Source organism: Chionomys nivalis, chromosome 2, assembly GCF_950005125.1.
Source record: "Chionomys nivalis chromosome 2, mChiNiv1.1, whole genome shotgun sequence".
Classification (NCBI taxonomy): domain Eukaryota; kingdom Metazoa; phylum Chordata; class Mammalia; order Rodentia; family Cricetidae; genus Chionomys; species Chionomys nivalis.
This window is the reverse complement of record NC_080087.1, coordinates 18,172,520-18,184,939: the sequence shown is the minus strand read 5'-3', so window position 1 is coordinate 18,184,939 and position 12,420 is coordinate 18,172,520. Positions and strand designations below refer to the sequence as shown.

At 44.7% G+C, this 12,420-nt stretch overlaps 1 protein-coding gene across 4 annotated transcripts in view; it reads left to right on the top strand.

Moving 5' to 3' along the window:
- Plekhg1 (pleckstrin homology and RhoGEF domain containing G1) overlaps window positions 1-12,420 on the top strand; it is a 217,668-nt gene that overhangs the window by 188,265 nt on the left and 16,983 nt on the right. For all 4 annotated transcript variants that reach the window (XM_057762173.1, XM_057762174.1, XM_057762172.1 and 1 more), the window contains 7 exons: window positions 328-459; window positions 2,799-2,981; window positions 3,072-3,167; window positions 3,269-3,355; window positions 8,713-8,746; window positions 9,500-9,595; window positions 11,722-11,760. In XM_057762173.1, the coding sequence (XP_057618156.1) occupies window positions 328-459; window positions 2,799-2,981; window positions 3,072-3,167; window positions 3,269-3,355; window positions 8,713-8,746; window positions 9,500-9,595; window positions 11,722-11,760 (667 nt within the window). The remainder of the gene's footprint in view (window positions 1-327; window positions 460-2,798; window positions 2,982-3,071; window positions 3,168-3,268; window positions 3,356-8,712; window positions 8,747-9,499; window positions 9,596-11,721; window positions 11,761-12,420) is intronic.

Sequence of the window (12,420 nt, the reverse complement as noted above, 5' to 3'; positions counted from 1 at the left end):
TAGCCATCCATCAACAGAAATCCAAGGTCTCAGCTCCTCTGAGCAATCAAGATCCTTACAAAAACTTAATTGACATTTATAAATGACTATGAATGAAGGAATAAGGAAAGAATGGTAGCTGAATTATTCCCAAATTATCTTCTTGTTGCCTTTGAGGTGTTTTTTGCTTTTACACATAGCTTAGAATATCCCCCCAGAATTCACATCACCGCAGAGTCGAGCCACGCATGTACACATTCACAGGAACAACCCGTGAACCTAGAGAAGCCATTTGCTTCATTGACTACATGGGGGGTAAAAATCTAATAACCAATTTCTTTTTTTTAGGAAATAGAAAATCACCTTGACAAGGACACTGAAGGCTACGATGTTGTGCTCGATGCTATAGATACAATGCAGCGAGTGGCCTGGCACATCAATGACATGAAGCGGAAGCATGAGCACGCTGTCCGCTTGCAGGTGAGCCAAGCAGCAGTTCCCAGCTAGTGCTCCAACACATCACTCTTTCCAAATCACATGTTCAGGCTGCATCAGTAGTGCCCCTCACTTACAGTCCTCACCCCAGTTCTCCCTGAAGACAATACTGACCATTGATTAGAGTGGCTACATAGTATTGAGAGAGGCCGCTCAGACCCAAAATAAACACACAGAAACCTTATTATTTGCAATACTGTTAGGTCAATAGTTTAAATCTCTTTCTAGCTAGCTCCTGTATCTTAAATTAACCCATTTCTGTTAATCTGTGTATTGCCACGTGGCTATGGCTTACTGGCAAGGTTCTGGTGCATCTGTCTCCTGTGGTAGTTACATGACATCTCACTGACTCTGCCTTCTTTCTCCCAGCATTCAGTTTAGGTTTCCTGCCCAGCTCTACTCTGCCCTATCACAGGCCAAAGCAGCTTCTTTATTCATTAACCAATAAAAACAATACATATACAGAAGAACTTCTCACATCAACATAGGACAAAGTTTATCACTTTTAAGCTAATGGTTTTGTTATCGCTTCTTTGATGACCCCGATTAAATATGAGTCTCCCAAGGCTTTATCTGATATCATTACAAGTCAATTACAATTCTTGCTAAGCAAATTTTCTCCAAACTATTTAAGGAATTTAAAGCCCAAATTCCTCTCTCACTAATTTATACAAAACCATGACATAAAGTGTTAGGGTGTTCATAGCGCAAATGACCCATTGGGGAGACTAGAGGCTAAAGCAGCTCCTTTGCATTTCACTTGAGACATGAATCTCAAGCACATTATTTTAGTCTCTTCAGGTTTAAAATGTGACAGTCAGGTAACAGGTTTGCTAAGGTCCATTCAGTACCAGTATCATAAGCCCTGAATTCTCAGGAACTTTTCCACCCCCACAGGAACTTTTGGTTATGTCCTAGACTCCTCAAAGAATGAGCCACTTAAAAAACAAGGAGCTGGGGAGAAGGTTCAGTGGCTAAAAGCATTTGCCACTCTTGCAGGGGATTCAGGTTCAGTTCCCAGAATCCACACAGATGGAGGCTCACAAATGTCTGTAACAATTCCAGGGGATCTGACACCCTCTTATGGCTCCGTGAGTGTCTGGCTCACACGTGATGTACATACGGACATAGATGCAGGCAAAACACTCATACATAAATCTATAAAAAAAAAAAGCATGTGGCCCAGGAGCTAATTCTAAACTCATGACCCTCCAAGTGAGCCTGAAAGATGCAGAATGAAGCCACAGCTGACCCAACGCAGGAAAGAATGTGTTCTTCTTGTAGGTCAGAAGGAAAGGTTAGATCGCACCTGTAGGCAACCAGAGTTTGGTGTGACGTCACTGTCAAAAGTCAGAAGTGACAGCATTTTATTCTCCCTGGCTATGTTTATTCTTTTTCCAGCATTAACAAAAAGTTTAATTGTTTTTTGACAAATGTAATATCAGACATCTTTTATGGAGTCAAAGGTGACTAAATGGCTAATTTTTCATTCTGTGTCAATGTGCATGGCATTCTGAAGGTGCTGCTAAATCAGACCCTAGTGTTATTCCATATCTATCGTTTCTGTCTGTAGCCAGCAAAAGTTATCTTGCTTATGTGATTGGATGTTTGGTAGTAAGATGAACCCAGGGGTTTGTACAAACTACACAAATACTCTACTACTGGGCTACAACCCCATCTTCCCAATGAAGATGGTCACCATCTTGTGGCTTTTTTTAATTAAGTAGGACTTGTGGCTATTTATAGTTTTCAAGGTAATGAAATCAGCTTCCTTAAAATTTTGTCGTGTAACAAATCCTAAAGAAGTGTCCATTGTATCACCTGTTCATAGTCTCTAAGTTCCTTTGAAAGTGCTAAAACCAAGTGGTCAAGGTATGTCCATTTCCTTTCTAGACAGATGAACTTAAAGTTGGGAAAGTCCTGAGAAAATGTCCATGGTTTTACCCAGGCTTCAATTGTGAATTACTAATGTATGGTATAGACTCAATTTCTAGAACATTCTCAAGTTGAAGACTGAGGGTTTTTAATTCAAAGAGAAAATAATGAAAGGTTAGAGGAGGATGCTATCTACGAAGGCACCGCCCTTTGGAAAGGTTTGGTTGCTGACACCAGCCATAAGGCTGGATCATTAAAGTATGACAATAAACAATTGATAATTCAGTAATTCAATTCATTTTGGGTTAACCCTTGACTGATATAGCCTTGCCCCATAAACAGTGATTTATATCAGTCACCGTCCTTGAGGTTCAGTGACGGGCCACTGGATCTGCGGTGCCTTGCCACTTGCCTGGTGTTTAATCTGGGGGGAATTTCCTTTTTCTTAGGAAATCCAGAGCTTGCTAACTAACTGGAAGGGGCCAGACCTCACCAGCTTTGGGGAGCTGGTACTTGAGGGGACCTTCCGCATCCAGAGGGCCAAAAATGAGAGGACTCTCTTCCTCCTGGACAAGCTGCTTCTCATCACAAAGAAGAGAGACGACACCTTCACATACAAAGCTGACATCCCGGTGGGTCCTCGCGGGGTGGCAGGCAAGGCCTGGGGTAGGGTGGCTTGTTGCGTGCCTGGTGCACCTCACATACTCTGCTCTCTGCTGCAGTGTGGCAACCTCATGCTTGTGGAGGTTATAACAAAGGAGCCGCTCAGCTTCAGTGTCTTTGACTACAAGAACCCCAAGATTCAGCACACGGTCCAGGTAACAGGCCAGCCACTCCTAGGTCCCCACATGGGAGAGGTGCGCAGGGCCCGGCCGCCATCTCTGCATTGCCTCCCATCTCACTGCTTAAATCTCTGTAGGCCAAATCCCAGCAAGACAAACGCCTCTGGGTTCTGCACCTGAAGAGATTGATTCTGGAGAACCACGCGGCAAAGATCCCAGCTAAGGTGAGAGAGAGAGGTCAGTCAGAACACAACACACAGCACACAATGTGGCTTCTGAAAGGGCCCAGGCTCTAGCCAGGGGTCTGTCTGACAGGAAACAAAGCCAAACTTCAAAACAGAGCCTGTAATCCTAACAATCAGGAGTCTGAGGCGGAAGGATGGCCAAGCAAAATCTTGTCCATGAAAAGGCATTTCAGAGGTTGAACTTTGAATGAGTGTGTGTATGTGTGTGTGTGTGTGTGTGTGTGTGTGTGTGTGTGTGTGTATGGAGGGAGACAGACAGACAGACAGAGAGGAATCAGTGATCAATGGCACCAACTACAGATTTACATGTCTTAGGCTATGGAGGCAATGTTACTAGCTACTCCTCTCCCCCCACCCCACCCCCAAGAATAAAGGGGAACTATAAGGAAGCTTATAAAGAACTAACAGAAAATACAGGGAACCCCTCTGAGGAGGTCTGAGAGCCTCAGGAGGCTGTGTTGGGTCCTGTGGGAACAGCAGGAAACCAAGCCCAGTTTGGCGGGAAAGGAATTTACCAGGAAAGAGCAAGCTGCTCGCCTAACCCAGATCTGTGTGCTGGACGTGGGGAAACAATTGTGCCGAAAGCCAGGTGGCCTGGGGCAGGAGGACAAAGTGTTCAGCCCTAGCCAGTGAGGGGGAGGAAGGAAAATGCCTCCTGCTTTCGTGAAGGATGAGGAATGTTCTTATGAAGTTGGGGTGAGGGAGGGGACCTGGGCTGAAACGACAAAGTAAACAAAAACAAGTGTGACACCCTGCTCACCAAACACAGCTGGTGTTGGGACCAGAGGGCCAGGAGATAGGGCAGGGGTAAGGCTGGGGTAGAGGAAGTCGGCAGGCAGCCCGTGGAGCACAATGCAGGGAGCAGATGCCAGACAGGTCACCCAGGCAAAAGGAACAGATGTCACCCTCTGAGGTTGCACTTGAGTCGGAAGTTACAGGAAGGGCTTGGGGTTGGGAGTTAACCAGACGGGCTGGGCTCAGGGAGGACACCTAACCGGTTAGATGGGAGCAGACGAGCATCTGGCAAGGGGAATGGAGGTGGAAATTCAGGTTCTGGCAGCCCCCGGGATTAGGAGAAGCAGTGATTGAAGCCCTATAGTTTGACAGGATGGCCCACAAGAATGTATAAAGGAAACAGGGACTCCTGGGAATCCCAGCAAGTCCTCTGGGGGGGGGGGGGGGGAGGTGCTTGAAAGACAGCCGGGAGAACTGTGAGGACCAGGAGGAGGGTACCTGATGAGGAAGGCAGGGATAGCAGCTAGAAAGTGGCATTGAGATGCAGAATATGGATTTGAAGAGTGTTTGCAGTGGGTTAAAAGAAATGAGGAACCGGCTGAGTGGAGACTTTTTTTCTCAGAGTTCAAAAAGGTGTGGTTTAGAAGGCAACTCACTCAAAACAAGGCTTGCCATCTGGGTGATAAACAAGGTGTTAGTGAGCTGTCTGGGAAGATTAGGAGGCAGCAAGGATGAGGAAGGGCCATTTTGGTGGTAGTGGGGAGAACCATAAATACAGGAATGATGGGGGGTAGCCTCGAAAAGAGTTGAAAACATGTTCCCTGAACTGGGTAAAGAATGAAGAGAAATGGCAGGGGAGCACTGAGGGGGTGAGGACAGCATGAACGGTTGGAGGCGCTGGTGTGGGTGATGAAGTCATCCCCTGGATGGATGGAGCAGGCAGGCATGGGATGAGTGCGCGAAAGTGGACAGGGTCAGACTCACGCTAACGAAAATGGTCTGGTTATTCATGGTGACTCCTTTCTGATAGGCACCAACGATCCACCTGAGGCTGCCACGTGAATCAGTGTGATGGTGTCGTGGCAAACTGCTTAGCAATGTGGAAACTGCTGTAAGGGACTATGGCACTCACGAGTTCCTCTCTAGGGGTGGCAGAGCTGGGGAAACGAAAGGTTCCTACAAGGAGAAGAGCGCACATGTTCACGAGACTGTAGCTGTCGTGACTATGATTCCTGGCTGAGTGGGGAAGAGATTTCTGGTCTATGGGCAGCTGGTTCGTCGGGAAATATGGAATCTGTAATTGAAAACAGTTCCTAGTACCTTGCCTGGGTGGCCGGGCAATCCTGGAATGTTCAGGTTCTAGGATGGCTGAACTGCCCTGCTTCTACTGTGGAGTAGGGGACATAGGGGCTAGAAATAAAGTAGCATAAGACTAAGATAAAGCGATGAGTAGCCGTCTATGAGGATGGGGCGATGTCTGTAACGGGACCAAGAGGAGAGAAATAGAACGGAAAATGGGATCAGAGTCCGCAGAGGGGCACCCAGTGGGAAAAAGGCAAAGGAGTTCTGGGAAAGAAGAAATTTGTCTTTGGTGGGTTGGTTGGTCTCACTAGGTAGCCCAGGCCAGCCTTGAACTTGGACTTCTTTATCATATCCCCACCCCCACCCCCGGTCCTCTGAGTACTGAGATCACAGGTGTACCCCAGGATGCCCAGCTTGCCTTCTCCATGTTCAGCCTGATCTTTAGGAGCTATGCCAGTAGTGGCTTTACGTTCAGGAAATGAATCCGCAGAGTTGTGCACTTGGCCTGAAGTGTGAGTTTCCCTTCATCAGGTACGGTGAAAGACCGGAGGACTCATGCAGAACAGTGATTGCCTTCTCTTGCGGTTACTCAGAGGCAATGCTCTTCTGAGAGGTGACACCTCGTCTTTGATGTGCTCCACCTACTGTTTACAAGGATCCTAGGAAAATCAAATTGCTTAATAAGATTCTGAAAGGCAATTATAGTCAATTACCAAATGAGGCAGCTTCCGTGCCTGTCCTCGTCCTTCTGGTCTATGTATTCCTGGTGGTTTCCCCTTGATGCTTCAAACAATTAATAAAGGCACAATACAATTATTCTTTTCACTCAAGTTATTAGTCCATTTAGAATCTAAGATGGATTCTAATTTACAGTTTATTGAACACATCCATCGTGATAAGCACACTTACTTCACACTCAGTAAAATATCTCAGAGATGGGTCGTGTTCTCCCCCATGTTAGAGAAATAAAATCAGAGGTTCAGAAACAGAAAGTAAATTGTCCAAGTTTTATAACTAGTGTATGGCCAAATTCAGATTCGAAACCAAGTCAAAATCTGGCTCCAAATAGCCTCTACACCATATCCCCCCCACTATAAATGAAAACCAACCTATTTAATATACTTTATCCACTATAATGTTAAAAATAATTCCTTGCCCTATTTAAGTAGGGTGATTAAATGAAGGTTTTTAAAAAAAAAAATCTTTCATCAAGACCATTTAATTGTTTTCTTAAAGCTTTCAAAATATATTTATTTCTACGAAATCAAACAAATGTATAATGAGACACTTTAAACAACAAGACACGTCTAACCCCGACTTCTAATGTCAACACAGCTGGGGATGAGTCACTGAACGCTGCCAACCTCCGCCCAGACCGCTAACTCCCTGATGGTCCTCAGCTGCCACCTAGTGGACAACAGGGGAATTCTTTTCTGAAATAATTTACAAGATTTAAGAGGGGATTATGCCGTTTTAGGGATTAACTTTGTTAAGGGAATTTCTTGGAACCAGTCACATTCCCCATATATATATAAACTGAGCCAAATTAATTGGGCATAAGTATGAAGTTATTTTAAATATTAACCCAAAACTAGAAAACCGCTTTCCAGAGGTTAAACTACCACTTGTGTTTTAAATTAATTCCTCAGATCCCAAATATAAAACAGAAATACAAGCGTATGACGTAGACAACTATTATTTCTCAAAATTAAGGAAACTCTTGATATTTTTTTTCATCTGTGCCTCCATCTTTATTTTTTAAATTATGTGTGTTTACCAGATAATTTGGCGTGATATCATAGATTGCAACAAATTAGAAACAAAATCATTTTAGTTATTACAGCATAGTGTATGTAGATTAGACTATATTATCCTTGAGGGGAATGCAAACAGCATTGGGAAGCAAGAAATGTTACCTTAACGGACTCCCCGTAACAATCAGCTGGCAAAAGGGTGGGTTACGAGAGTTCAGCTTGTTTCTAAGTCTCTCAGCATTAGCAACACGTGATGACAGAAACAGCAAACCACAAAGTATTCTGGGTAGAACGACTAAGTGTATGGAGAGCCGAAGCCTCAAGGCATCAGACTCTGTTCCCCAGAAGGGTAAAGACAGGGGCCGCGCCTGTGCCTGTCAGTTGATGCTAACAGCACTCAGAAAGGTGGGTCCTGCCATGCGACCTTGGAGTTGAGAAAGCGCATCCAGAGAGGTGAGAGCCACCGGCTCTGGTCGCTCTGGGACACGAGAGCACCTGAACTGCAGCTGGACTTCCGTGTGCTTGCAGCTGTTTCTTTGCTTTTGTTTTTTTTTTTCCTCGACTAGCAATACGGTATAAAACTATCTACAAGGCTATGCTAAGCAACCTAGAGCTGATTTCGAGTTTACAGGAAGATGTGTACTGGCTCTGTACAAAGGCAGCGTCTACTTGGGTGCTGCAATCTTGTTCTTGCTTCATTTCAGTGGCTGTGATCCCCTGACAAGAGAAGCAGCTTGTGTGTGTGGCGGGGGAGTTCTATCAGCTCACAGTTCAGGTTATACTCCTTCATAATGGGGACATGAATGAAGGCAGGAACGTAAAGCCGCCAGTCACATGGCACCCACAGTCCAGGGAGGAGACAATGAAATACTTGCGGGCCTCCTACTGAGTTCACTGTCTCTGCTCTTATATAACTCAGGACACAGCCTCAGGGTTATGACCCATACCAGTTGGCCTTCCCATTAAAAAAAATTAAGAAGATAATCCACTGCCCCCGCAGATATGCCCACAGGCCAACTTGACCTAAACCAGCATTTCTCAACCTGTGGGTCGCGATCCCTTTGGGGGTTCACCTAAGACCATTGGGGAAAACAGAGATTTTCATTACAATTTATAACAGTAGCAAACTTACAGTTATGGAGTAGCAATAAACTAATTTTATGGTTGGTGGTCACAACCGCACAAGGAACTAAAGTAAAGGGCCCCAGCATTAGGGTGTTGAGAACCATTGCTCTGGACAGTCTTTCATTGAGACTCTCTTCCCAGGTGAGGCTAAATTGTGTCAAGGTGACAGTAAAAACTGACCATCAAGTCTTTGCTGTATTGTGCCAAATGGGAAGCCCCTGCTATTCCCCATGAGGGACTCCCTTTGAGTCCCCTGAACTGTGTATTAATGCCTAAAAGAAATCGCGAGGGTTGTTTTTTAATGTTTTGTTTTCTAAAACCCATTTATTTGAATGTGATAAGATCTCTGTCACACTTGGCAGTTTAAAGAAGAAATTGGAGAAAAAGATTCAATTATATCTACATTTTTTTGTCTTTCAGGCCAAGCAGGCAATACTCGAAATGGATGCCATCCGTAAGTTTTTGTTCCCTGAGCATTCTTTGAGAAGATGCCGTTATCCTTTTGTGTCTGTCACATTCTTTTTTTAAAAAAATATTTTTAAAGACTTTTATTTATTATGCATACAATGTTCAGCTGGCATGTACATGCCAGAAGAGGGCACCAACTCTCGTTACAGATGGTTGTGAGCCACTATGTGGTTGCTGGGAATTGAACTCAAGACCTCTGGAAGAGCAGCCAGTGCTCTTAACCTCTGAGCCATCTCTCCAGCCCTCACATTCTTATCTCAAAGCTTGTATAATGTCAGTTATGGGAAGTCAGCAGCTGTTCACTCACTCTTAACAGCTGGAGCAGACATAAGCATCGCTTCCTAAGACGCTGACTTGTTTCTGCTTTGGTTCTCCTGGTTTTCCTGTGGCATACTCGATGGCTAGTCACACTTCTAGTTTCTGCAGGGCCTAAACCTGTCACGTGCATCTCCATGGAGGGCTCTTCCTCTCACCTCCACCACAATTAAGGAAGGGAAGGAGAGAGAGAGGAAGGAAGGAAGGAAGGAAGGAAGGAAGGAAGGAAGGAAGGAAGGAAGGAAGGAAGGAAGGAAGGAAGGAAGGAAATACAGTGCATTTACCTACCCATCCAAAAAAAAAAAGTCCCTTCTGATCATCTACAAGAACCTTTATCACTTGCGCATTACTGGTCTTTCTGATGTAACACAGAATTCCAAGAATCATGGCGTCCTACATGATCACCATACCTTCCTCTTTGCAGACCATCCAGGCTTCTGCTACAGCCCTGAGGGACAGATGAAGGCACCATGTGGCTCCAAAGAAGGCCCTGCACCACATCGGCAGAGGCGGAAATCTGGTAAGCAGAAAGTTGCCACTGAAGTTGAACTGTTATGCTGAGAGGGACAGAAAGTGGGTACCTTTCTGACTGGCAGACATTTTCTGACTGGTTGTTGGTTTAAATACATCAAAGGCTAACAAGAAAATAAAACAACACCCCTCAAGCCTTTCTTATTTGTTTATTTAGCTTTATTTATTTGTTGGTTTCTCGAGACAGGGTTTCTCTGTAGCTTTAGATCCTGTCCTGGAAACTCACTCTATAGACCAGCTGGCCTCGAACTCATAAAGATCCACCTGCCTCTGCCTCCAGAGTACTGGGATTAAAGGCATGTGCCACCACCACCCGGCTCTCTAGGCTTTCTTTAAAACACCTCTGTACTTAACTCTTTCCTGGTAAATATAAAATATGTCAACCAGCAAGGTATGATGGCACATGCCTTTTGTCCCAGGCAGAGGCAGGCAGATTTCAATGAATTAGAGGCCAGACAGAGCTCTACAGTGAGACCCTGTATCAAATAAACAAACAAATAAGCAAAACAAGCAAAATGTGTCAACCAATTGCTTCTGCTTTTTACAGTACCTCATCATTGGTAAGTACTCCCTTACGCCCTATTTGCTGTTTCTGATAAGAAGTATACCTTGTGAATGACACACAAGAGTATTCAAGCTTAACATTTTGATTTGCTTAGTGTTCTCTTAGCTCTCAGTTCTTGGCTTTATATGAAAGAGTATTAACGAAGTCTACTTTACCCTTTACTATAGGAAAGGAATGCCAAGATAAGTAGCAATTACAATTTTCTTTTATAAGACCCTCACTGTGGGGTAGACCAAAAAAAGGAATAAATAAATACATACCGGTCTCTTTGATAAAGATTTGGCATATGCAGATGGAAAAGAGGGTGAAAAGACGGAGAAAGAGATTCCAGGAATGAGTGAGACTTCAGTCAAAGACTGATACCCTTGATGGGATGAAAGGTGGGGAGGCATAGGGCTGGAATCGTCCATGCAGAGCCCAAGGACTTGAGCCAACAGACTGCAGGGCAAGTGGTGGCTGTTAGAAGCTCAGCCTGGCTGGAGCGAGGGATGGAGCTGAGGTGGAAGAGGACAGTGCATGGTGGAAAGAGAGATGGGGAGAGAGGACCGCGGCTAGGAGCCTGATGACGAAGGCTAAGCAGGCTGTGTATATGTGTGACTGTGGCAAGGCAAAGGAGGATTTCAAACTAAGCATATGTGCCTTTAGTAGAAGCTGGCTTCGGGTAAAGAGCCAAGTAGACAAGGAGTTGTACATCCCTCGTCCCTGTCCAGTCTACGTCCTACCCCCACCCCCACCTCATGCAGCAGCCATGCTAGTCTAGGGGAGAAATGAAGGCCTAGACGGAACAGGATGGGCTTAGAGATGCAGACTGGTGACTTGGTCTGCTCACTATAAGCTTCCTAGACTGGTGGATGAGAACGAGATAAACTGAGAATGGCATTGTGGTCCCTAACTTGGGAGACAAAAGTCATTGATAAGCTGGTAGCAGATGGCAGGTCAAAGTCCAAGAGGAAGCAGTGAGCTCAGATTGAGAAGAGAGAGGTGGCTGGATACGAAGCCTGGGTAAGGCCCTCAGCCTGGGATAGAAAATCGTAAGTTGCCAGCTGATGGGCTGCAGTTGCAGCTGCAGGAGCTGTTCCACAGCTCGGCCTGTTGGTAAAGTGGCACCTGCCCTTCTGTTCTGTGACTCCTGACCCTTTGGAGCCTATCCTACCATTCGGCAGAGTGAATTGCTCGCACCCGAGTATCTGTGAGCACTGAGAATTTGAGTGAATTGGACAGAATCTTTCTAGAGCCCGGGACTGAGGACACTGCCTAGTTGAGAGGGTACTTGGCTAACATACACAAAACCCTAGGTTCTTTCTCTAACTCCACATAAAGGGGGCTCCTGCCTGTGATCTCTGTACTTAGGAAACGGAGGCAGGAATTTCAGGAGTTCAAGGTCATCCTCAGCTACAGAGCTGAGGCCAGCCTGAGATGCGTGAAAGCTTGTCTATAACAAACAAATAAAAAGAATGTTTCTAAAGCTCTTAAAATGTCAGTAAGTTACTAATTTATTTATGAGAGAAGGTATCGATTTGCAAATAATGCTGGCTTCACTCTCCCCTCAGAACCTTCCTCCCGGACGCGCAAAGTGTTGAAGACCAGTGGTGAGTCCAAAAATAGAGTTGCCTTTTTCATTCTTAGTTAATCATCGTATAGAAGAAAATTATGTGTTAGGCGCATGGTAGATTGGGAGGTTTGATAGCCAGGTTGCACGGAGATTGAATGTTTCTATAAGCAAAAGTGTTCTGTTGCAAAACAGTTGATGGAAGTTATTTGCAACACAGCTGTCAGACATAAAATTAACATCTCTCAGAAAGAAATGTTATCAACAAAAGCAAGAGAAAAATGACCCTTAAACATGTAATAACGCATGTAATATGCGTGCTATATATGTCTATACATATGTATGTCCCAACGTCCCAGAAGAAACAAAGTGCTAATATATTTTAAAGTTTAAAAAGACACCTGCATCAGTAATTGAAAAAAGTATTCTCTCCAGAGAACTGGAGAGAAGAAAGCTATGAATTTGATGAAAAGACACTGTAAAACTCTTGGCGGGATGGTAAATTTTTGCAACTTTTCCTGAAAAATATTTAAGTTCAAAGTGGTAATTTGCCCTTGATCCAGCAATTTGACCTCTAGGCTCATATGACTGTGTCAACAAGTCCAACTAGAACTCTGCATCTGTCTCAAGATGAGCTAGGCCTTGGTATGATGAAGGTCAGGATTCTCCAAGGTCAACTCCCATTTCATGTGCTCAGGGA